A 26,614-nucleotide genomic window follows, 5' to 3' on the forward strand; every position below is an offset into this window, starting at 1 on the left:
ATGAGACTTGGATCTCGCATTGCTGTGGCTGTGGCTGTGGCTGGCAGCTACAGCTCCAATTCGACCCCTAGCCTGGGAACTTCCGTATGCCACTGGTGCGGCACTAAAAAGACGAAAATAAAAGTTATTTGGAATCTTTTAATTTAGAAGTCAGAAAAGCTTCCAGTCAATTTTTGTGAGAGTGATTTTATTCTAAGTTAATAATAGCACTCAAACTAAACCCTTCTATAACTAAAGTATAAAAATTCAACTTTATCAAATATTTCTTTCATAGAAATTAACTCAGTGTTTTAAATGTTCAATGAATTTTAATAAACATATTTACTCATGCAACCACCACTGACATAATCAGGATGTTTTTCAGTATCCTAAAAGATATTTTTTAAAAGCTTTTCAATTTTTAACTGTTAATATTTTGCTGAAACTGTCAGCCCTCAGTAGTAAATGTCAGTTTGGACTCAGTCATATCTGGTAGGCTAGGGGAATCTTTAGGATTATCTGTAAACTTTAAACAGAGCAATATGTAAAAAAATTTTTAAAAATGTGATTCCGGGAGTTCCCGTCGTGGCGCAGTGGTTAATGAATCCGACTAGGAACCATGAGGTTGCGGGTTCAGTCCCTGCCCTTGCTCAGTGGGTTAACGATCCGGCGTTGCCGTGAGCTGTGGTGTAGGTCGCAGACGCGGCTCGGATCCCGCGTTGCTGTGGCTCTGGCGTAGGCCGGTGGCTACAGCTCTGATTCGACCCCTAGCCTGGGAACCTTCATATGCCGCGGAAGCGGCCCAAGAAATAGCAAAAAGAAAAAAAAAAAAAAAAAAATGTGACTCCGTGAAGCATTTTTTGAGAAATTAAAAATTTTAGGAAATTGAGGGAATGAAAATTAAATGGGATTATGCCTTAGTACTTAAGAGTCAGTTTTTCTTTTCATATTAGTCATATCTCTGGATACATTTCCATATTCTATCATAAAATTTCCCTAGGTTTGGCAAAATATAGACACAGGCCTATAGCATTTTATTCTCATGATCTCTAATTTTCAACGGTTCAGTAATTAAGATCATGTATGTAGAGGCCAATTACTCACAGATTTTGTCAGTAATATTTTTGCTTCTTAACCCAGGTACCCGGAAGCTCTTACTGACCCGGCTTACAAGGGACAGATTCTCACCATGGCAAATCCTATTGTGGGGAATGGTGGAGCCCCTGACACAACTGCACTGGATGAATTGGGACTTAGCAAGTATATGGAGTCCGATGGGATCAAGGTAGTACCAGTCATGACTATTTTAAAAGAACAGTTGCTTTATTTTAAGAATCTAAAATGGACAAACTTTTGACCTGAATATTATAGTACAAATGATTAAATTTATATGATAGAGGATCATGTGAGAAAAATAATATATATATATATGTATATAAAAAACTGGGTCACTTTGCTATACAGTAGAAATTGACAGAACACTGTAAATCAACTATAATAGAAAAAATAAAAATCTTAAAAAATGAAAAAAATTATATTCTCAACCTCACTCAGTATATGAGAATTTTCTTTATCATGACATCATTCTGAGTTTCATTTCTCAGGGCACTTTTGGATTTTTCTTAATGCTGTGCATGAAGCTTGGCTTTGTTTGGAAAAATGTTGTTATGAGTTCAGATAATAACTATGCTGCATGAATTGGTGCTGAATTACCTTTTGAAAGGATTTTAAGAATCAACTTTGAGTCAGTTATTTACCTTTTGATCTCATCCTCTTTGGGAGATGAATAAAAGATAACTTATATGCAAGTTTAAAAGCAAACAGTTAAAATTTCCTATTCAAGGTAAATTTGAATAATATCTTAGGAATGTGAACCATATAAACAATTCAATAGTTTACACTTCAAATTCACCACTCTATTTTTTTTTCTTTTTTAATCACCACTCTATTTTAAAATGACTTGGGCTGATCATTTAATTTAGCTCTATTTCTCACCATTTCCACCAGCTATTCAGTCCCCTTTAAATATAACTTAAATTATTATTTTTTCTCTATGTACATTCAGCAAGTAATTATTAATTAGATTATTAATAAAATGCCATGGGGGAAAATTCAGGGTGTTAAGAAGAGGGACCTGGTTTAGTCTCAGGATTTAGCAAACCAGGTAAGGCTGTTTCTCTCCATGATTACTAGGGTACCCATTACATACTTTAAGAGAAAATTGTGATCAATTTTTTTCTTCTTCACGTCGCCAAAAATTTAAGCCTTGTATTATGTACATAATAAAACAATAAAAATGCAAACTGACTTTTAAGACAAGTTAAAAAAGTCGGATGATATTTTGTGATCACCTCTTTAAAATGATTGCCTGTCTTCCTAGGTTGCAGGCTTGCTGGTGCTGAATTACAGTGATGACTACCACCACTGGCTGGCTACCAAGAGTCTAGGGCAATGGCTACAGGAAGAAAAGGTGAGAAATCTGATAGGCATCCTGCATCATTTAAGGACAACTAATGGGGTCCATGGAAACCTGGCAGGTATATGTAATTGAAAAGGGCCAAAAAGATGGGGCAGATCATGCAGTTTGAGTTCCTTCCATTTCAGAGAGCAGTTTCTTATGTTACTACAGGCTGAACTATCCAGAACATGTTCTTTAAACACTGAGGACTCTATATTTTCAGTTTATCCACTAGGTGGCACTCATACATGCTTGGTAGCATTTCTCTTTCTGGAAAGGGGTTAGGAGAAATTTTAGAGTTTTCTATTCTCTGGGACAATGTAACCATTTAAACCAGAATCTGGATATGTAACTCGTGTCATGGATTTTAGCACCAGCTCTACCACTAACTACTGTGTGACATTGCTTAGGTCATGTTGTCATACCATACTTTCTTAATTTTAATTAATATAAACAGATTGCCATCAAATCTCTTTGGGTTTAAAGTTTATGACTCCATGCCATAAAATTAGACATCATCTTATTTGAAGTAATAAATGCAAAAGTTAATAACCTTATCTTGTATCTTCTTTAAGTATTATTTTCTTTCTTTCTTCTTTTTAGGGCCGTATCCACAACATACGGAGGTTCCCAGGCTAGGGGTCGAATCAGACTGTAGCTACCAGCCTACACCACAGCAACAGCAATATCAGAGCTGAGCCGCGTCTGCAACCACAGCTCACTGCAACGCTGGATCGTTAATCCACTGAGCAAGGCCAGGGATCGAACCTGCAACCTCATGGTTCCTAGTCGGATTTGTTTCCGCTGCGCCACAACGGGAACTCCTAAGTTTATTTTCTAATCAGATAAGAGGATTCTCTTGATTCGAAAGTCAGTCATATTTAAAGTTTTCAGACCTGCTAAACTAAGTTTCATTTCCAGTGTTACTGTAGATGCTTTTTGTTAAATTGCTACTGGGCCTTTAATTTGCAGAATATCATTGTGGGAAAGATCTGCCTCTCCAATGAGCATCTATGGATTGGGGCTAAATGTTGCCCCTCTCAAACAAAAAAATCCTAACCTTAGTTTCCTGGGTCTCATCCTTGCTAAATTTTAAGAGAGAAGAAGCCATCTATATCTATATCTATAGGTACATCTCTATCTACATCTATCTATTTATATTAAAGTTTTATTGCAGTATAGTTGATTTACAATGTTGTGATAAACTCTGCTGTACAACAAAGTGGTTCAGTTATACATATACACACATCCATTCTCCTTCAGATTCTTTTTCTGTATAGATTAGTACATAATATTGGGTAGCGTTTCCTGTGCTATACAGCATGTCCCTATTGGCCATGTGCCGCAGTGTGCATATTCCATATACCACAGTGAAGAAGACATCTGTATTATCTCCCAGGTCTTCATTAGTTTCTTAATCATTGTCTAATTTACCTCCTTGTAATCGTCATCCAGGAGGCTCCTCCTTCCTCCCCGTAATGTTCCCTTTGTGTTATAGCTGCTCTGTGTCAGAACCAGTAGTTTAAGTATACGCTTAATCCATGGTTTGTTTGTTTTTAAATGTGCTTTGAATCTCCTTCCGTGATCACAGACACATAGAAAAGAAGAGAGGCTAGGATAATAATCAGTTTACCTCCTCTATGCACAGAGAGGGAAAAACACCTTGCTTGAACATCACTCAGATAATTGGGAAGAAATTAGAACCTGTTTCCTGATTCTTAATTCATTGTTCTTTCCCCCTTTTATCCATGGAGGGTACTTTCCAAGTCCCCCAGTGGATGCTGAAACTGGATAGTACCAAACCCCACATATACTATGTTTTTTTCCTATATATGCGTATGCATGATAAAGTCTAATTTATAAATTAGGCACAGTAAGGGACTATCTGAATTTCCAGCCCTTTGGATCCATTAGTAGGTAAAATAACCATTGCTCGAACACAGCATTGTGATAGCATAACAGTTCACTTGATAATCCAGGTGGCTACTAAGTGACTAAGAGGTGGGAAATGCTGGACAAAGGGTGGTCCATATACTCACAGCCTGGGTGGGACAGAGCAGGATGGTCGGAGATTTCATCACACTATTCAGAGTGGCGCACGATTTCAAACTTATGAATTGCTCATTTCTGGAATTTTCCATTTAATATTTTAGACTATGGTTGATCACAGGTAACTGAAAACACAGAAAACAAAACTGGGAATAAGAGGAGACTTACTATCTCTGTCCAATCTAGTCAACAAAACTGAAACAAATGATGGCGTTCCCCAATTTACTAATAGATTGGGCAAAACTTAGTACAGCGTGATTACTTAACAAATACTTTCAGGAAAGGTTGATTGCTTATTATGTGCCAGGAATATTTGGCTCATAACACACATTTGCATATTATTGATATACCTTTGCTTATGAAGTTCAAAAATTCTATTATTTAAAAATACCTATATGTCTATATAAAATGATATTATATTATTTATTTAACATTGTGGATTAAAAGCAACAAAACTGTAGCAGAAGATTGATGTTGGAATTTCTCATTTTTCATTCTAAGAAAGAGTCTGGGTATTTAGAGCCTTGTGCCCAGCTGGAACAGCAATTTACCTTATTCTTGCAACACAGTCACCCTGGAAAAGAGAAAAGAAGGAGTGGGAAGATTACTTACTGCTCAAGAAGATAGATGATGTTAAATTTGTAATTTGAAAATACTCTGGACCTAATTTCCTCCAATTTTACTGTCACCACAATTTTTTTTTCCCTTATAGGTCCCTGCAGTTTATGGAGTGGATACAAGAATGCTGACTAAAATAATTCGGGATAAGGTATGATAATCATCTTTAGCCAAATCTATTTTTCTTTGCATATATCTATATCTATCTATCTATCTATCTATCTATCTATTGATAGATAGATATTTCCTCAGTTACCAAGTAATCCATTAGTATGTAAAAGAACAAATCTGGCTAATTTTTGTCATTTGGGTCCCTGTCATCCTGTTTTACTATTCCCAATGTAATTTCTGAGACTGGATACCTGATTGGGATGTTTGTTACTGAGTGATTTTGAGATTAATTCACTCTGCAGTAGCTTGTGGAGTACCTACTGTGTGTACACTATTCCAAGTGACAGGTTAGAGCTGTTGTAATTCAACTCATGTGACAGGGCTGGTGAAACAAGTGGAGAAGGTAAATAGGTGCATAACGATTTTGCCTAAATTGAATACGTACTTGCTGAAACATGCAAATCAGGGAGTATACAGCACTGGTGCTGGTATTCGTTTAGTCCTCTTGGAGGAGTTGTCTGTGAAATTACTTGAGTTATAGTTCATGAGTGAATTAAATGAGCCCTGCACATGTTACCTCAATTATATAGTCTTTCTTGAGATTGTTCCAGTGACCAAGATGATAAAAGTTAAGTTTGTCTTTGCTTTCATGTCTACGGAAATATTTGACCCTTCCTCTGAGAGTACATCATCACCATCTGCTTCCTTTTTCTTGTTATAAGACGTGGAAACTGCTTTTTCTCTTACATGAAATCTTCATATCTCAGACCCCCCAAAAAAAACCCCAATTATAGTTCACTAATATTAACTAAATTGCCTCAATGCCACTAAAATTTTCTCATTGAATTTTATATTTTTCTTAAAAAAGAAAAAAAAAAGGTGCAATTTCAAAGTGAAATAGATTCTTCAAGAAAATCTGTTGTAGACTTCTTTTTAGAATAGGTATCCACCCAGGATCTCTGTAAACAGAAAGAACAGTTTGAAAATAAGAACAGGGACACATTCTCATGACCAGGAGAAAGAGACAGTTTATACGATTCTTCTACTCTACCTCTGATTTTAGTCTCTCCTTCATGATTTTCCTGAGAATAGACGTTAGTGAGATAATATATCCCAAGTAGATTTCTGTGTTTTCTTAGCCCAGTGTTGTGGAGCAGTGAATAATGATGAGGCTAACAGAATGGGAAGGGAGGGAATACAATGAAGTTGAGTTCAAGCTGCAAAATTGGTAGGTGGAGTGGAAGATAGTCGGGCTTACTAATGTGGGAAAATATTTTACAATATTTTCTTTTTCTCTTTTGTCTTTTTGCCTTTTCTAGGGCCACACCCACGGCATATGGAGGTTCCCAGGCTAGGGGTCGAATCAGAGCTGTAGCTGCCGGCCTACGCCACGGCCACAGCACCACAGCAATGAGGGGTCCGAGCCGCATCTGCAACCTACACCACAGCTCATGGCAATGCTGGATCCTTAACCCATTTGAGCAAGGCCAGGGATGGAATCTGCAACCTCATGGTTCCTAGTCAGATTCGTTACCCACTGAGCCACAACGGAAACTCCTTCAATATTTTCTTCATGTGTTATGTTAGTTTAAGGTGAACCCTACTTTTATCAGGGGAAGTTAGGTATTCGAATTAGCACAGACAAAACTGTAGAACTGCCTATTATATTTGATTATGAATAATGTGGGCTCATATCAAAAATGTGTGTTGTGGCTTTCAGTTTTATTAGTCTGAGGTTGAAAATGAAGGATGTTTTTCATTGAGCATCCTTTATGAAAAAAGGGAATGAAAACTGAAAACCAAATTTCAGAATTAGGGATCCATTAATATAATCACGGAATTCTGTGATTTGGATTATGAAATCACCACCATGACGTCCTCCCACCAATAATGTCTTAATTGCTAAATATAATATACCATTTTTCTAAATAGGTTAAACCAGACTTACTAACAAATAAGTAAATCTCAAGACATAGCTAAGAATAAGAAGATGTTTGCCATGTTCAAGCTAGCAAGGCTTATTTGTGAAAACTTTACAGATGGTTAAGCATTCTTTAAAGTTCAAGCCCTTCTTAGCATGTCTAAAGCAGTGAACATTCTCACTGCATCTTCTCAAATTTTATGAATTGTACAGCATTTCACATATTTTGTGAATTTTATTCTTTAATGTATTTCCATTCTTTTTCAATTTTCAACATTTTTTAGATTTTTTTTTCCTCTCAATAGATTATTTTGTCCACATCTCCCATGAAATATCTTTAGGTCACAAGTACCCTAAATACTCCAATTTGCATCTACTTAGAAACTGGAGACCTGAATTCTCTTGCCCTTTAACTTTTCTTAAGTTTCCCAAAATGTACCACACAAATTGATTCATCTACCCAAGTTGAGAAGATGAAGATCTGATGATGGTTTTGAGTAGTTATAAAGACATCTAAATATTGGAGCATCTGTGTAAATCCCTGTGAATCTATCCTGTCAGCACCTGCATCATTGCTCCTTGTTAACTATCTAATTTTTTAATTTGATAGGGTACCATGCTTGGGAAGATTGAATTTGAAGGTCAGTCTGTGGATTTTGTGGATCCAAATAAGCAGAATTTGATTGCTGAGGTTTCAACCAAGGTGAGAGAGTTTCTTCATATTTTATAGTTTGACTTTATTCCTTTTAGACCTTCTTTTTTTTGTAATATCAAAATTCTCATTTAGATAGAGGGTTAGAAGCACTAGAGTTGAGAGAAAAAGGAGTTTCATAGCAACTGAAATTGATATATAACAAAATAAGTGCATTTAAAGTTGGTAACTTTTATTTTCAGGGTAATCGTCATGGCTTGATTTAGAGACTGTTTACTATTATTTTAACTTTTCTTTTTTTCCTTTTGTGGTTCCCCAGCTCAAGGCTTTAACAATGTCAAATCAAAGGGTCCTTCAACTGCCGAAGATAAGCACAGTGACAATCAGGAGTCAGAGCTAATGATCTGTCAGAGAGCCAAGGACATTTTATAGAAATCAGACCAGTACAGTGGTCAGCATCTGTGGTCATTTTGTGCAGGGAAAAACTGTTCCTGCACACACTGAAGATATAGTGTATTATAGCTCAGTTGAAAAACTAATATTCATGCTGATAACTGTATCACCCTAAAGTGTGATACGTTTCATGTATATTTACAAGAAGGTCTAGAATACATCCTAGAAAGATGTCTGTTGGTTTTGGCTGAATATCTATTACTGTAGGTGTGAGTCTCCTGGACTACAGTCTGTCTTTGAGGACCATAGGGTTTGGTGGAGTAGACAAACAAGTAATCACCACGGACAGAATACTGTGATAAATGTTATCCTTGGAATATATGCAAGGTGCCACGGGGCAAGTGTGGGGAAACAGCGAATGAGAAAGGTGGATCAGAGGAGACTCTGCAGAGGAGTTAGGTTTGTTTTGAGACATAATGAGCAAGTAGGTAGATGGAAAACTAGAAATTTATTTCAGACAGAATAAACGGCAGGTGTTGACAGGCATAGAGGTGTGAAACAATATGGCTGACCAAAGGGTTCACACATAAAGGTTCACACATTTGGCTAAAGATGAGTGGAGGTGGATGGGACTAGAATTAGCGGGTTTAGTATCATTGGCTAAAGAAGTCAACAAAACTGAAAAGTATGGGGAACTCATTCAGCAACATCTTGGAGTAAAGTAAACTGGGTAAAAGAGTAGGTAACTAGAAAGTTATTGTAACTAATTAGGACAAAAGTCATGAAAGCCTGGACTGAGCAGTAACAGCTGGAAGAGCCTGTAGGGTGACTTGGACAAATAGGAGAAAGAGGTTTCAACACATTTCCCCATGAAGTGATTTTGTTTGAGACACATTATGATAGAGGGCTATTTACGTAGAATTTTAGCATTTAGAATTACCTTCAGATTTTAATCTAGTCTTTTCGAAATTTGAAGTACATTAGCCTGGAGAAAGTTACTTTAAAAAATTCTATGGTCAAATAAGGTTGAAAAGCACTGCATAATGTATTCCTCTCTTGGGGAGTCCTACCTCATTCATACATTCAGGTTTCGGTAAGGTCTTGTTTACTTCTGTCATTCTGTATGGAGAGTATATGATGTGTTTGTGTAGAGATCAGATTGCAGATTTCATCTGAAACATTTAACAAACTTTGAAATAATCCTGAATTTAGAATGTGCTAGCTAACTCTCGAAGCTGGAACCAGGGTTGGCCCTCATCCCTTTAGGCTTTCTCTCTATTTCTATTATTTCTTCTTTTATGACTTTGGGAAACTACTTCTTGGGTAAATGCCTGTGAAAATGGATCTGACTCCAAGCAGTGCTTAAAACGTAGGTAATGATTATGATATGCTCTGGGATCCTTTTATGAAGTCTACCATTTAAATGCAAATGATTGCACAGTAACCTAAAGGGACCAGTGGTCTACACGAGCTTAGCAATTCCTCTGACTCAGACTGATTTTATCCATTAGCCCCACTGCATAAGCCTAGTGCACAATAGCTTTATCCCATCCAAACTTTATTGCAAGTTGAGGATCAAGTGTTATTTAAAGCATGATGTATCCATTACCACTTCTGTCTAGTGCTGAATCAGGCAATAATACTTGAAAATTCCATTGCTACTCGTTGTTAATGAGGCAAAACATGGGAAAAATGGTTATTAATTATGGAAACAACCAATTTCTTAGGGGTAATTGTTATGACTATAATCAACATTTTATACAAAACAGCAAAATACTCTTTTCTTGTAAAAAAGATACAGTGTGTGGTCTTTGCTGTGCCTTTCTTACAAATTGATTGTTAACTGCCAGCCACTCCCTAGTAGTTAGCGATCAATCTGTTTGCAAGTGCAGAGCATCCTGAGATGTGTGTATGTATTGTATGTTGCTTAGCTGGACCTTCTCTTTCACTCTCTGGTTTTTAAAATGGCAGGATGTCAAGGTGTATGGCAAAGGAAATCCTACGAAAGTGGTAGCTGTAGACTGTGGGATAAAAAACAATGTAATCCGCCTACTAGTAAAGGTAAGTAATTTATTTCATCTCTAGGATAAGGGTTTCATTAGTGTTAATCTGATTTCCTCTATCTGTTTCAGAGAAAGCGTGTGTAATCTCTCAGAATGTCAGAGGATGTACTTTACTGCTATTGCCTTTGATCTATGAGATAGAATATTTATCCATGTTAAAATTTGAAATGTAGATTACTGATTAAAAAAAACCTCCTCAAATGCTATAAAAACAAAGAAGATAATGATGATTTTTCTTTTCACTTATCGACTGACATTCTAAGACATGATACACTCAGTTTCCTGGGATTTGGAGATGAACAAAAAGCTAGTCAGTAGGAGGAGCATCCCCCTTTTGGGTTACATTTATTATGTACCACATGTTTGCAGGGGTCATGCCCTGTTAGAGTATGTACTTTCACACTGCTTTATATTAGCTCTTAGAGAACCAATTTAAATTAGACCTTAAAAATCCTTGAGGAGAATCGTAGCTGTTATTACGGTGTCTTCTTAAATGTTGGAATTTCTCCTCTGCCTTTCTCTCTCTGTCTCTTTCTCTATCTCTCTTATACACATACACCCCCCCCTGCAGATATATTTGCATTAAAACAAATTAGCATGGGTAAAGGAAAATTCTTTGGTTCACCTTGTTTCTGTAGAGAATATTAGCAATATTTAAATCATTATTTCAAATGCTGGTCAATTTTAGAACAAAAATGTGCATAGACTTTTAATGGATGCTGGAGATGGCCAATCCATATCTCCCTCTCATTTTACCATTTTAAGGCATTTTGTCCATCTTCCAGTTTCAGGTGCCTGCATCTCATTGCCTGAGGGCTCTCTTTGGTTGGTTGGAGGCTGCCGGCAGCCAGGAAATGACATAGAATGAGTGACCCCTGGAGCAGCTCCAACCAATGAGTATAGAGCATCAGTGTATAAATTCCCCAGCTCCTTTGCTACCTGGCTAGGCTGGCTTCAGGTGGATATTCTGCACTGGTTCTCAGAGTTCCCCAGTGGCCTGAAGCTCCATGTGCTCATTGTGGTAACTGTCCAATAATGCATTCTCTATTAGGGTCTTTCACTGTGTTGCTTTCTCTTGATATTTCTTGGAAACCCTCTCAAAGAAACTTCTTTCTCTTAAATTGTTATCTTAGGAAATGCTTCTAGGGAAACAGTTAAAGACAAGTTCCTATTCACTTTTATATAAAGAAGTTCTAACTTTTTATCAGAATATAAATACTATAGATAATATGAGAAAACTCTAGGAATGAAGGCTGATTAAAATATTGTCAGACAAAAACTACAAAATTGAAAAAGGTAAAAGGTGGACCAAATTAAATTTTGGACAAAATGAATTTGTCTTCTTTTTTGCAGTTCTCTCCCATAGCTAGTAATAACCTATATTCTTGTGCACCCAGTCATGAAGCCTTTAAGCTCTGCAGTCTCTTGAAGTGTGGGAAAGTGCATTATCTATTTTTTCAGAATCAAAATTTAAATGGTGTTTTTTTCCCTACACTTTCTATTCTAGGGTCTATTTATATCACACAAAATACAATGAGTCACCAAAGAAATTTTTGCTTGGCATTATTTGAATCATGCACTGTGTTTCCCTTCCCTTTAGGGAGTAATTAACCAAGAGTAGGTCTACCCTTTTGACAAAGAAAAAATTAAATCGATTATTCTTGTGTTTCCTTTCTAGCGAGGAGCAGAAGTGCATGTAGTTCCCTGGAATCATGATTTCACCAACATGGAATATGATGGGCTTTTAATTGCTGGAGGACCTGGGAACCCAGCTCTGGCAGAACCACTAATTCAGAATGTCAAAAAGGTGCAGTGAACCTGGGGTGGTGTGTACCTGTGTGTGAAGTGGAGGCAGTCAGCCCTGGACTGCCAAAAATGCTATAATATAGGGAGGTCTCTTGTGGTGCAAGTGGGTTGTCCCTGCAGTGGTTCAGGTTGCTGCTGTGGCGAGGGTTCAATCTCTGGCCCTGGAACTTCCACATGCTGTAGGTGTGGCTTTCCACAAAAGGCTGTAGTATATTTTATTTATCCAAGTATTTTTTAGTACTACTATTTATGACCTCTGAGGCAATGTCAGCACAGATAGTGTACAAGGGGACCAACAAAGAGAGAGTACCACAGAAAGAGCGAAGTAACTTCAGGCAAAGTAACTGGGATGTGTCCTTGGGTTCAGAGAGCTGGAGTCAGATCGCCAAAAGTGTCATCTCTAAGATTGTAAAATGACAACTCCTGTTTCCTCACCATGACCTTGGGACCTATGACACCTTCAAGTTTCTAGAGAAATATTAAATTATCTTTAGTGTAATCTGAATATTAAGTACATTCTATTGAATTTTAATGCTACACACTGTCAATCCTGTCCTTATTTATAGGCTAACATTTTATTCAATTACTCTTCTCTTTACCTTGTAAATTAAAGGGAAAAGAAGTCTTCATTTTATTCCTTCTGAGGTAGCATTTTTTGTGGAAAATGTTCTGCATATATAAAAATTTTCTTCTGATTTAGATCTTGGAAAGTGATCGCAAGGAGCCGTTATTTGGAATCAGTACAGGAAATTTGATAACAGGACTGGCCGCTGGAGCTAAAGCCTACAAGATGGCCATGGCCAACAGGTGAGGCATTTATGCTTCTGTTTATGGGTCAGACTAGCTCTGAAATACTTTTAGAAACGAAACTGAAAAGACTTAGAGAACCTACATACCATTTTCTTTAGAATAAATAGATAACCACACTATTACATGGTTCACAGTTGTCTGACTACCTGATACCACTTTTATTGCATTTTTGAAAGGCAGCCTTCTTTAACGATAACTTTGCCATAGTGTAAAGTTATTTTCCTTTCCTTGGCATAAATTGAGGTCATAATACTCAATCAACTGCTATTCCAAGGGAAATTGTTCTGATTTTAAGCTTGATTTCAGAGCACTGCTAACATTGTAACACTCTAGCGTGACCTAAGAACTGAGAAATCTTCAGATCCTCTTGGTTTTACTTCCTTACCCCAAATGATGTTAATTTATTCAACTTGGAACTTTCCCTCACAGCCCACCCTCCCCATAAAGTATAATTCAAAGTGATTCAGGGCTGTGAAGTTATCCCTTTATCATCCCCCCAGATATCTCCTTTGGCTTTAACACTTCGGTAGTTCTCTTAAAATAAGTTGCTTGTATTTGTCCGCCTCTGTTAAGCTAGTGAGCAAATCTTAACTTTTTGTTATGAGTTCAATTGCTTTTTTCTAAAACTGATTATAGAAGTTTAATAGACCCAATATTTAACACACAACAAAGCTTCTTGGATTGATTTTTGCGGCTGAAATTATTGGAATTAACAATCTGTGACTTTTCTCACAGAGTAATTTTCACTAAGCAAGTGCAAAATTTTGAATTTTAATAGGCTTTTCTTATTCACTGTTTTACAACTGATGTGTTTATATTCTTCTTTTCACTTTTCCTTTTCCATATTCTTTTTCACCTCTTCTCTCCAGAGGGCAGAATCAGCCTGTTTTGAATATCACAAACAGACAGGCTTTCATTACTGCTCAGAATCATGGCTATGCCCTGGACAGCACCCTTCCTGCTGGCTGGAAACCACTTTTTGTGAATGTCAATGATCAAACAAATGAGGTAAGTGCTCTGAATAGTCCTGTTGAGGGCAGAGGAGGAAGGCAGTGCTTTTAATACTCTGTCTTACAAACACCTTTCCCTTCTTTATGTGGGCTTTTCCGTGGTGTGTATGTGGAAGAATTGTTGTTATGGAGGATTTCCCACAGCCTCCTGCTTTTTTTTTTTTTTTTTTTTTTTGTCTTTTCGCCATTTCTTTGGCTGCTCCTGCGGCACATGGAGGTTCCCAGGCTAGGGGTCGAATCAGAGCTGCAGCCACCAGCCTACGCCAGTGCCACAGCAACGTGGGATCCAAGCCGCGTCTGCGACCTACACCACAGCTCATGGCAACGCTGGATCCTCAACCCACTGAGCAAGGCCAGGGATCGAACCTGCAACCTTATGGTTCCTAGTCGGATTCGTTAACCACCGAGCCACAACGGGAACTCCAACAGCCTCCTGCTTTTTAAAAAGTCATTTCTCTCTGTTTTATTCTCTATCAGTTGATTCATTAAGATGCACTGTTTCAGTGCTTAATCAATGGCTGTCTTACACATTCATTGCTAATGGGTGATTGGTTTAAGTCCCTTTGGGCCCAGTTTATGTGGGTCTCTGGGATTCACTTAGCACTGAAGTAGGCTTTGACAAGACCTTTGGAGAAGTAATTTAGGAGTTGGAGAAAAGAAGAGGATTGGAGTTTATTCTGAACAGAGCCTAGAGGGGCCTCAAAGGCTATAGACCAAATCAGTTGTTTTTAATAAGGGAATCACACAGGTTGAATCCCCATTGGCTTATTTTTGTTAGTACTGTTTGTTTTTAGAATGGTCTCAGCATTTGACTTAGTTTTTAAATTCGAACTTTACTGTCCACTGAATCATACCTAGTCCTGGTTGATATGCATCTTGTTACTGAAGGAATTTCTTCCCATTTCTTATTCCTTTAGGGGATTATGCATGAAAGCAAACCATTTTTTGGTGTGCAATTCCACCCAGAGGTCAGCCCAGGGCCATTGGACACTGAGGTATGTCAGAAAGATGAGGCCTGTTATATATTTAAAGTTTTTAATCAGAATTGAACTTATGTGAAAAATTGAGAAACCAAAATATTCATCCTAGGTGGTCTTGGTACAGAGCGTTCTTAAAAAGAGTGCTTTGATAACACTCATATTGTGTGACAATTTCCTCATGAATATCAGGGAGGACATTTCTATCTTTTTTAAAATTTAAAGTGAGAAAGCCCTTAAGATACCAATGCAATGTGATTTTTATTTAAATGATTATCACTCTAATATATTTAGTTCTGAAATTTACAATTGTCGTACTATGCAAATGAGTTTCCTCTTGCTCTTTCCCTCTCATAACTGAAATGAAATTTTAATCCCCCATCTGTGACTTCACAAAAATCCCTATGGCAACTGGTTGTGTAGCCACAAAGGGAGGATAAACAGCAGCAGGAGCAAGAAGAAGGGCAGGGGTGTGAAGAGGGGACGGTATGCATGCACATACATATAAGTCCAGTGGCTTCAGAAAGGAACCTTAAGGAATGCTTAGAGGAGTTTAGTTTTTAATTTAAAGATTTTTACTTCTTTGTGTGGGTTTTTGGTTCATTGTTCAAGAATGTCTTTCCAAACAAGAGCTTGCGGTGACACTCAGCAAAGTCTGGGAAGTCTGGAGTGACTCTTCCATACCCTGGGGCCTCCCGTACTAATGCTGACAATCCTTTCTTGTCAGCAGATGCTCTCAGAAAAGATACCTAAGTAAAACAAAAAGGAGAATAAGAATTTCCCCTTTGTAGACTACTTCCTCACCCTTGAGTTGCCTTTTCAGATATTTGTATTTTCTCCTTGTTTTAATATTACTAGGAAATAATGGTTCTTAATAGCCAAAGTCTATACAACATTGCCTACCCATGATGAAACTCAAAAAAAAAAAAAAAATACTGTTACATACATCTACTGTCTAGAGCATGCTAAATACTTTTTTAATTTAAAATTTAACTTATTTGCCTCTTGTTGCACTTCAGATTAGGAACATTGAAGTTAAGACATATGATATTTGGTATCACTTTTTTTTTTTTTCGGTCCTGCCAAATAATTGCAGAATGACTATCTTTGTTGAAATTGGTCATGTTTAGAACAACAGCAGAAGTAAATATACTGATAAACTTTAAGACCACTGTATATAAAATAGATAGGTAACAAGGACGTATTGCATAGTATAGGGAAATTTACTTAATACTGTGTAATTATATGGGAAAAGAATCTGAAAAGGAATGGTTATGTGTATAGGTATAACTGATTTACTTTGCTATATGCCTGAAATTAACACAACTTTGTAAGTCAACTGTATTCCAATAAAATTTTTAAAAAGAATAATCTTTAGAGATATTTTTAAGCCTTATAGAAAAATTTTTAATCTAATTATTTCTAACTTTAGGAGATACAAGTAATATAGCTTTATTATTATTATTATTATTTTGCAAAGCTAGAATTTTATTTAGAAGAAGAAAATTGTTCCTAATTAAGGGCCTGAAAATGACATTTTCAGGAGGAATCATCTGAAATATTCATTGTCTTGCTGAAAATTTTCTTTTGATAGGATTAGATGAGCAGTTGAAAGTGTTTATTTGATTTAATTCTTATAGTAGTAAATGTTTAGTTTTGTCAGCTTTGGCCAAAAAAAAAAAAAAAATCAAATATTGCATAGGAATACTATCCAAGAAATTATTTTGTTGCTTATCTAAAGTTAAAATTGAACAGGGCATACTGTATTTTATCTGACAATTTTATGAATTTTGAAACTTCTAACTAGTTGGCTATATTTTTTTTTTTCTAGTATCTGTTTGATTCCTTCTTCTCACTGATAAAGAAGGGGAAAGGTACCACCATTACATCAGTCCTACCAAAGCCAGCTCTAGTAGCATCTCGTGTTGAGGTCAGTATTTGTGGACTTCTTTTTGGTTTATGTATTTTGTATTTTCTCTACCATGTGGTGATTTCTTTTTTTAAGTGAATGTTGTAAACCTTCTTGATATCTATGAAATATGATTGGTAATATTGCCATCACCCATCATTTTAACATCTAATTATTTGATCTGTCCTTGATGATTCATTGGGTGTTCATTGGAATCTTCATGTTTTGATTTAAAAAATCTTATTTTCCGAAGTTCACTTATCCTAAAACTTTTTTAATAAAAATAATTTAATAAAGACTAAGGATTAATTTAGTTTTAAATTTGATGTATTTTCCGTTATTCAATAAGCCATAGCCCTATGAATGCTTGAGATACAGTTCAGACCACAGAATCATTATGGATGATAGAATTTTTTGTTTAAATAAGATTTATTATTCAACATCATGAATGGAATAATATTATTTTCCTCTGAAGAGCTGATAGATAAGGATTAATATAGTGTAAGACCTGAATCCTTATTTGTTTGAATATGCATTTTATTTTATTTTTTTGTCTTTTGTCTTTTGAGGGCTGCATCCGCAGCATATGGAGATTCCCATGCCAGGGGTACAATCAGAGCTGCAGCTGCCAGCCTACGCCACAGCCACAGCAATGCCAGATCCAAGCCACATCTGTGACCTATACCACAGCTCACGGCAATGCCGGATCCTTAATCCACAGAGCAAAGCCAGGGATCAGATCCGCAACTTCATGGTTCCTAGTCGGATTTGTTTCTACTGCGCCAGGATGGGAACTCCTTGAATATGCATCTTAATAGGAAAAGGTTTCTACCCAGTTCTTTCTTTCTTTTTTTTTTTTTTTTTTTTTTTTAATTTGCTTTTTAGTGTCACACCCATGCCACTCAGAGGTTCCCAGACTAGGGATCCAATTGGAGCCATAGCTGCCAGCCACAGCCACAGCAACATCAGATCCAAGCAGTGTCTGAGACCTACACCACAGCTTACAGGAATGCCGGATCCTTAACCACTTAGCCAGGCCAGGGATTGAACCCGCAACCTCATGATTCCTAGTCGGATTTGTTTCTGCTGTGCCACAACAGGAACTCCTACCCAGTTCTTTCATAGTTAAGGAACACTTATATCACAGCATCGTTATAGTATTTAGAAGGGAGTATGTGCATTTTCAGGTATATATATATATATATATATATATATATATATATATATATATCCTTTTTTATGAATGGAAATAATTGATTTCTATGTTTACATTAAATAATGAGTTAGATGGTTTGTAAGATTTCTATGACAGCCTCTTTTCCTGAGATGGAGAGATTGAAGGTCATCCAGCCACTCAAGGTCCAATCAAATTGTGGATTCTCAGTAGCTAAAGAAACCACCCACCAGATAGTGTATTTCTCATATGTTTTTCAGATGCTTTTCTTTTTTCAAATAGTGAGGGAAAAGTATGATTTGGGATTCTTTGCTGCATTGCATGTAGTAGGCACTCAATAAATACAAACCGAGTTTCCCAATTCCATATCTCTTGCAATGATCAAGAATATCTTTTTCCCCTGAAGGGCTTGGCAGTTTGGGTTAAAAAATAAAGCAGAGTTACTGTTTTTCTTGAAATTGTGTATATGATTTATATGAATTTCAATATGTTGCCAAAACACAATATTTTTATTATTGTATTTTCTGTAAGTATTTCTGGACTGAACTGCACAGTAAAGGTAAAATGTAAATATGAAGGTGTCCCTGTGTCCTCTTGCCTCCTGTATTTTCTTTTAATTTGTTAGGAAAGGCCCATAGACTTGTTTGTATGTATGCCTATCCTTTGTCCAGAAGAAACCCGTGGAACAGTAATACATTTAATCAATTAAATTTTAAGGAGACTTTAATCTAAAAATTATATGTAAATTATATTAATTATATATACACATATAGATTTGTTTCCATATATGTTTATGTAATTATTTTTATATAGTGTATGTGTTTAAATAAAATGTAGGCCTCTTCCAAAATTTTTTTACTTGAGTGTAAAAACTGATTTTGGAAATTGCTTTTTGAAGTTAGAAATGTTTAACTCATATATATATTTCAAAACATTATACTTTAAATCACTATATAAACAGACAATAGTGTTTATCTTTAAATCACCACATAAACCCAGACGATATATTTTATCTTCCCCATGCATTTCCCCATCTTAATACTAAAAGCCATGCCATTTTGTTATTTCTGACAGGTTTCCAAAGTCCTTATTCTAGGATCAGGAGGTCTGTCCATTGGTCAGGCAGGAGAATTTGATTACTCGGGATCGCAAGCTGTAAAAGCCATGAAGGTGAGAGAATGTGATCTTTGCCGGAATTAATATACTGCCTTTAATGAGTCCTAATTAGTACTTTATAATTTAGATTTATGACACTACTTTTTTCAAAGTCGTTATAATTAATTTCCTTCACTATTCCTTATGCATCTTCTATTAAAGAAAGTTTGATCATCAACAAGATTTTAACTTTCTCACTTGTGCACACCTGCAGATTAAGAAGATTAGATTGATTTCAGAAAGTGCCTGTGTTATCACCTATTTATACTGAAAACATATAAATCTGCACTGATAGATGTTATTGAGGCAGTGAGCTTTTAAAACATGTTTGTCTTTTGTGTGAAAGAGGGAACTTGGGCCTCCCTGGTGCCCAAGTACTTCAGGTGTTCTACAGGGTGTTTCTGGCATCTCTTTGGTGGAAATGGGAAAGATCTAGCTGGAGGAGCCAAGGCAACACTTCCTTTTGTCGAAGCTTTAGAAGTTATTACAGGTCACTAGGACACCTGATCCTCCATCTGTGACTTGGACTGGATGCCCTACCTGGATGGTAGGGTTGGAGTTTCAAGTGAGATAGAGGGTTTTACACCTAAATTGGGAGGAAGATCCTCCCGGCTTCTTCAGAGTCTCTCAGAGTCTCCCCAGTCTTTATCAGTAAAGTAAACTTTGAGAAAAATTCCCCTGGATGTGTCAGGTGTTTCTATTTCATGAGGAGTTAATTTGGCTTTTCTTCGGTGTCTTTACTTTCTGGGATAGTCCCCATTTTGGTGCTAATCAGGCCATCCAAAGGCAAAATGAGCTCTCCGTGACTTTTCCACAGACTTTGTGGTATAAAGCCATTCTTAACAAGAGACCTGGCTAGGAAAGAGCAACAAAGGGAAGGGAGCAGGAGACTAGGACAACCGATATGAAAAACAGTTAGCTAAAATTTCCCCTTGTTTCTTTGTCTTGTTCAGTATTCCATAGGTAGAGATTTTCACCTGACAGTTGTCTGTTCAAAACAGACACAGCCCCCAAATATGTTTCTCCTCTTTCCATTTGTTTTTATTTTTAATACTCTTTCCCGTATACCCACGGATGTTCCCCACATGCACACAGGTTTTTTTGTGTATATTTTCACAAAGTGTACTTTATTTCATTGTATTACAATTCAACTTATCTTTAGATGGATGACTAGTGGATATCCAGTTCAGATTGGTTAGAAACACAATCTAAGTGTGTTCAGGGTTTAGAATACATTTAACTAGCATGTCATTTTTTTTATCCTTTTTGGTAGTTTTATAAAGAATTAATATTTTCATGATTGTATTTTTTATGTGCTTTACATCCAAAAGGTGAAGTTATAGATATGAACTGAAGAATAGGCGTACTAATACAATGTAGTGTTGTAAATAATTAGGAGGTTAATAGAGATGAATTAATGAACTAAATATCTAAAAAGACTTAAATTGTGCATCTGTTACAACTGGAACTATATTAGAAGAAATGTAACATTTATTAAAATGGTTTGAAATTATTTCTAAGTTTTAAAATGAATAGACACTCATCACATGCATTTATGGGACCTTTTCCTTTGTAATTGGATTTAGAAAAAAAGCTACATTCATTTTATAGTATATTCAGAAAAGTACTTAACAAATGTACATATCTGTTGGTCTTTTTCTATAGCAGGGAGACCTTCTATGACTTCTCTTAATGATGTGTTATCTGTTTAGACGTAATTATTTAATTCTAACCCATATTTTAAATGCATTTGCTTATCTGTACGTAGCTCCTCAATATCTTGTTAATAATACTCTTTTTGAAATGATTCGTTACAGTTTTAGAGAGAACTCCTATTGAGGAAAGGGCATAGGACTTGAGTCATAAGACTTGGATTAGAGTCCTAATTTTGCCACTTATCAGCTATATGATCATTGGCAAGTTAACCTTACTGAATTTCAGTTTCTTCATCTGTAAGGTAAAAACTTCTTTCATAGTCTTGTTATAAAAATCAAATTAATTAACAAAAAGTGTGTTAAAAGTTTTAAGGCACTATTTGAATTGAAAGTAGTATGAAATATATTTAATTTTTCATTCAGATTCTCCCCCATGGATATGTAGGGCTTTTAAGGATGAATTCTATACTTTCATCTGAGTATTTAGTTGAATTTTTAGAAGAGTTCAAAACCGACATGCTACTAGGTAAAATAAAAAGACCCATCTAGTCATATGTCATAATGATTATTTTGCTAAGTGTCACCCTCATCCTGGTTTATAAAGCTGTTATCCTTAGTAGCTTACATGATTATGTTAGAGGTCTCTGGATACCAGGAATGAGATAGGACTATGAACGTCTTCACACACACATACACAAAATTTTTATTGTATTTTATTTTATGCCATATGGTAATTTTATTTTTATGTAATATGTATAAACCACTGTATAATGACCTTTGTCAAAGCGCTACAGCAGGCATGAAAATCTGAAGGAAATGGAAACCAGCAGAAGGCTCTCAGTGCTTCCAGCTAGAAGGGAGCACATTATCTTGCATTTAAAATATACACTCAGTGTTGTTCTTCAACAAACATTAGAATAGGAAGCAGCTTTGATGTTGCCCTTTTTTTTCTATTTTCCATTTTACTCATTCAGAAATTTTTGGAATATTTTATTTTTTAGGGTCAATTGAGCTGTAAGGTTGAGTCATATTTGTGGACCTCAGTCAAATTCTATAGAAAACATCTCTAGTGTTGCTTAATACCTACAGCGACAAGGAATTCAGTGTGATCCTCAAGAGATAGCTACTTCTTTCTGGATAGTTTTATTTTCAAGCACTTTCTTCCTTCTTTTCACCAAATGTTTGTCTTCCTTTCACTTTCACTCACACTAGTCCCATTACTGATCTCTACAGCATGTAGAATAACCTAAAAATTTTGTTACCTGATAACCCTTCATTGATTATGATTATTCTCTTTAGACGTATATTAGGATTCCAGAGCCTTTTGTTTCTTTCAGGAAGAAAATGTCAAAACTGTCTTGATGAACCCAAACATTGCATCGGTGCAGACCAATGAGGTGGGCTTAAAGCAAGCGGATACTGTCTACTTCCTCCCCATCACTCCTCAGTTTGTCACAGAGGTCATCAAGGCAGAACGGCCAGATGGGTTAATTCTAGGCATGGGTGGCCAGACAGCTCTGAACTGTGGTGAGTTCTTTTAAGTTTAATTGCAGAGTTTTGGTTCATGCACTTAGGCATATTTTTTTTATTTTAATTCATTTTGCAATTGTATTCTGTTATGTTCACTAAAGCTTTCCTCTGTGTGAAGGAGCTTAGCAAACAGCCACCTGAAAGCGTCACATGATGAATACCACCAGTTTATTTCATAGAACAGTTGGGGGAGAAAGAGAGACCTTTTGCTTTAATGTTCTGGAGTGGATGAGTAGGTTTTTTGAGTCTCCTTCCTCCATCTCAGGATCCTGCTTTTCTCTGCTCCCAGTGAAACCCTGAGAACTATTATGAATGAAAAGTGAGAATTAACATTGGTTAAGGGCTTTGTGCTCTTATATGTCAGCCCTGTAACATTTGACTTTCACATATATTTTCATGATAACATGGATCAGTCTCTCAACCACCCATCCCTTCATGCGTCTGCGGAGTCCTATGCTCTGTCCTGTTTAAAATGTTCCAAACCTTCAGATATAGGTCATGAATGATAATCTCATTAGCTAGTTGAGGTAAGTAGTTGGTGATGTATTTTGTATGTCAATTATTAAAGACAGCCTAAGTTAGACGTAAAATTTGTGGAAATAGGGACAATTCTAATAATTTTTAACCCAGGTGGATAACTGAGGTTATTTAAATAAGAGAATCTCATTATAGGAATAAACTTTCCTGATAAAAGGAAATATACTAAGTCTTAAGGCTCACTATAATCTTATGATTTTATTAATAAAAATAGTAAAAATCATTTGGAGAAGGTGATAATATATGTAATAGTGGGATCAACAAAATATTTTGCTAAAATGTTTTCAGAATTTTTCTTTCAAAAATGTTTGTTTTTTTTACCCTAAGTACAATTCTGTTGTGGACTGTGGTAGATTTTTGGAGTTAAGATTAAAAAAAAAAGGTTGTATTCAAATTAAATAAAACTTTGTTTTTCTGTAGGAGTGGAACTATTCAGGAGAGGTGTGCTCAAGGAATATGGAGTGAAAGTCCTGGGGACCTCAGTTGAATCCATTATGGCCACAGAAGATAGACAGCTGTTCTCAGACAAGCTAAATGAGATTAATGAAAAGATTGCTCCAAGCTTTGCAGTAGAATCGGTAAGAAATCTTCGATCTGGAGAAACAGGGACATTATGTTTCTTGCGTGGTAGAGAGAATTATTTGTCATGCCCCCAAATGATAAAGTATTATATTTGCTTATATTTTCCTCCAGAAATGGGTTAGTACCTCAAGAGAAACTGTGTATTAATTATAGCATTCAATGCTGAAATGTTAGGGTATTGATATCTTATTTTATGAAAAGTGAAGCATAAGCCCAAAGATGAAGTGGTTTATCAATGGTTGAAGTGCCACTGAGTATCAAATCTTCTGAATCAAAACAAAGAACTATGTCAACTTGCAATGCCAGAGTAATTTTTACTTTCTTCCTGGGGTTGGTCACACATTTTGTAAATGCAAATGGGAAATGGTTGAATTTAATTTTTTTGTTAGAATGGAATAAACATTTTACAATAAACTCATCTGGGAAAAATACATTGGATCTAATCAGCAAGATTTATGACTGAGAAACCTGTGGCTTAGACGTTAAAAGGGGATAGATTTTTTTTGCATTTCTGTTAATCCTTTTCCATCGTATCCTGTGCCTATTGATAGGCTGTTACCAGGTACCAGGAAAATGCCAGCTTCCAATATGACTGTTTTTGTTTCTGACTTTATTGCTGATTTCAGGCATAGAGTCATGGAAGTGGGGGTACTGGAGACAGTTTTTGATGCAACTTCCTCATTGTAGAAATAGGGAAATCCTCTGGAATAACGCAAGTGCTGCTGGGCCAACTAAAAATGGGATATGTATGTTTTCAGAAAAGAGTGCTATTCAGTACATAGCATGTTGCAAAGCTGTCAATCAGGAATAGTCCCAGGATAGCTCTGCTGAACATTTGGGAAACTCCTGACATACATTTATTTTTTCCTTGCCAGATTTAATTATGTCCTTGCTTCCTTAGGATGAGAAACAGGCATATGGGAAAGGTGTAATTACATTCCCATTGGTAGTGTAATAATATTCCATGACAGAAAAATATAGCCACCATATGCTGTATTCTATAAGTTAAAAAAAAAAAAAAATTCCAAGCTTCTGGGAATACTCTCTGACTGAACTTGAGAAGTGAAAAATCGCTTTCTATATAGTATTCCTAATGGTTTGTTGCACTGATATCAAATTAATTTCTATAGTCTAAAACCTTGTTTAGTTAAGAAATGAAGAATTTTAAACTTAATTTAAAAATTCTCAAATTAATGATGATTATTATAGCTTTGGACATTAATTAATTAATTAATTTATTTATTGGCTCTGCCCATGGCATGCAGAAGTTCCTGGTCCAGGGATTGACCTGGGGCCGCAGCAGCGACCTGAGCCACTGCAGTGGCAATACTGGGTCTTTAACCTGCTGAGCCACACAAGAACTCTGTTTTTTTTTTATGTATATATATATACATATATATATTGCAAAATAAAATTTACCACCAAAAGGGATTAAAAAAGAGCCTTCTGTATATATTTTAAAAATCTCGAACTTTTACTTAAAATTTTAAATAACACTTGTTTTTCAGAAAGAAGGGAGGGAATAATAGAACATTTCCCCAATGGTCACTTTCCCCAATTAAACCTATTTATCTGAATTGCCAGACTCTTGGTTGGTCTTTTCTGCTAGTGTGCTCAGCATTTAAAACTGTGAATCCTTGTTCTTGTTGACAGATTGAGGATGCACTGAAGGCAGCAGACACCATTGGCTACCCGGTAATGATCCGTTCTGCCTACGCCCTGGGCGGGTTAGGCTCAGGCATCTGTCCTAACAAGGAGACCTTATTGGATCTCAGCACCAAGGTTTGTGTTTTTGCAGAGACCAAATTCTTACCAACCTCAAAAATTTACTGATATACCCTTTCAATTAGAGAAAGTTATGTAGATGAGAAACGACCTTTCTCTGTTTATAAATCACTCTCACATCCTGTAAAAGTGTTGTCCAAGAAATGACACTTTTGACAGGGAAGTACAATGCAATCATTTGCACTGGAACATAGCATTAACCCAAAGCCCATCTTTATTGTACTGTCTGTTGATGTCATTGACATGAAATCAATCTTGCTAAAATGTATTTCAGTTGTTAAAAAACCCAGAATTTAATGTTCCCTTTTCCATTGTTTTTGAAAATAATACAACATGGATGACATCCAGTAAGGGAAACAAAACACATTGAGTACTTTAGCTTTACCTCAGATTCAGGTGTTTAAAATATATACAACATAAACCTCTAAGTTATCATGAATGAGTAATTTCTTTGCCAACCGCCATACACACACACACACACACACACACACACAAGCAAAAGTGAGATTTGAGTGCTTAAATTTTATTTTCTATCAAAATCATGTTAACATATTTCTGAATCCTTCTTAAGTATTAAAGGAAAAATCTTGAGAAAATTAAGATATGCTTCAAAAAAGTAAGTTAGAGATTGTCACCAAGATCATGCTCCGTGAAAGCAGAGAACTTGGCCACATTCTAGTACCACAGAATAGAGCAGTTGCCTTGCAATACGGGACCTCAGTAAGGGCTTATTGAGTGAATGAATGCACGTGTAGCCAGGAGGCCCATAAAACTTTCCACAGGGCAGTCATGGATGTGAAGCTGAGAGATTTATTGTGAGGGCTATTTTGGGGGTTGCTGAGGAAATATCAAGCATTACTTACTTTGGGAGTAAAACAAAACGAGGCCTTTGAATTGTCGACATAGGATTTTGAGAATAGATAAGATTAAATATATTGAAGTAACTGCAATGACAATCTTACATGTCAACAACTTGGATTTAGTTTTTCTAAAGTTGCCAAAACAAACTAAAAAAGGGGAAACATACCTAATATAAATATTTATTGTTTCTATCTGGACTTCTGAATCATGTACCTAAAGAAAAGACATATTTATGGAGCTATACATTTTTTTCTTCTAGCACATTAGACGTTCCCAATGTTTGTAATATTAAAAACCTCATTGTTACAGTCAGTCATGACAATGTGTACCTGGTCTCAATTAAAAAAAATATTTTTAGGAGTTCCCGTCATGGCTCAGTGGTTAACGAATCCGACTAAGAACCATGAGGTTGCGGGTTCGATCCCTGGCCTTGCTCAGTGGGTTGAGGATCTGGCGTTGCCATGAGCTGTGGTGTAGGTCGCAGACGTGGCTCGGATCCTGTATTGCTGTGGCTCTGGCATAGGCCTGCGGCTACAGTTCCGATTGGACCCCTAGCCTGGGAACCTCCATATGCTGTGG

General features: G+C 36.3%; 2 protein-coding genes across 12 annotated transcripts in view; one reads left to right on the forward strand and one right to left on the reverse strand.

The window, feature by feature from the left end:
* The window catches only part of KANSL1L (KAT8 regulatory NSL complex subunit 1 like), a 579,301-nt gene that overhangs the window by 505,209 nt on the left and 47,478 nt on the right, over nucleotides 1–26,614 (reverse strand). The gene's annotated exons all lie outside the window — the stretch shown is intronic.
* Nucleotides 1–26,614, forward strand: part of CPS1 (carbamoyl-phosphate synthase 1) — a 308,550-nt gene that overhangs the window by 212,974 nt on the left and 68,962 nt on the right. For all 11 annotated transcript variants that reach the window (XM_084998960.1, XM_084998953.1, XM_084998959.1 and 8 more), the window contains 14 exons: nucleotides 1,120–1,264; nucleotides 2,360–2,449; nucleotides 5,199–5,255; nucleotides 7,747–7,839; nucleotides 10,153–10,242; nucleotides 11,923–12,051; nucleotides 12,751–12,857; nucleotides 13,730–13,868; nucleotides 14,788–14,865; nucleotides 16,679–16,777; nucleotides 19,005–19,100; nucleotides 22,078–22,267; nucleotides 23,228–23,385; nucleotides 25,043–25,171. In XM_084998960.1, the coding sequence (XP_084855086.1) occupies nucleotides 1,120–1,264; nucleotides 2,360–2,449; nucleotides 5,199–5,255; nucleotides 7,747–7,839; nucleotides 10,153–10,242; nucleotides 11,923–12,051; nucleotides 12,751–12,857; nucleotides 13,730–13,868; nucleotides 14,788–14,865; nucleotides 16,679–16,777; nucleotides 19,005–19,100; nucleotides 22,078–22,267; nucleotides 23,228–23,385; nucleotides 25,043–25,171 (1,600 nt within the window). The remainder of the gene's footprint in view (nucleotides 1–1,119; nucleotides 1,265–2,359; nucleotides 2,450–5,198; nucleotides 5,256–7,746; nucleotides 7,840–10,152; nucleotides 10,243–11,922; nucleotides 12,052–12,750; nucleotides 12,858–13,729; nucleotides 13,869–14,787; nucleotides 14,866–16,678; nucleotides 16,778–19,004; nucleotides 19,101–22,077; nucleotides 22,268–23,227; nucleotides 23,386–25,042; nucleotides 25,172–26,614) is intronic.

Source organism: Sus scrofa, chromosome 15, assembly GCF_054392235.1.
Source record: "Sus scrofa isolate SSC_HxYL_T2T_F1_AM1 chromosome 15, Sscrofa_HxYL_maternal_Yorkshire_Landrace_v2.0, whole genome shotgun sequence".
NCBI classification, from domain to species: Eukaryota; Metazoa; Chordata; class Mammalia; order Artiodactyla; family Suidae; genus Sus; species Sus scrofa.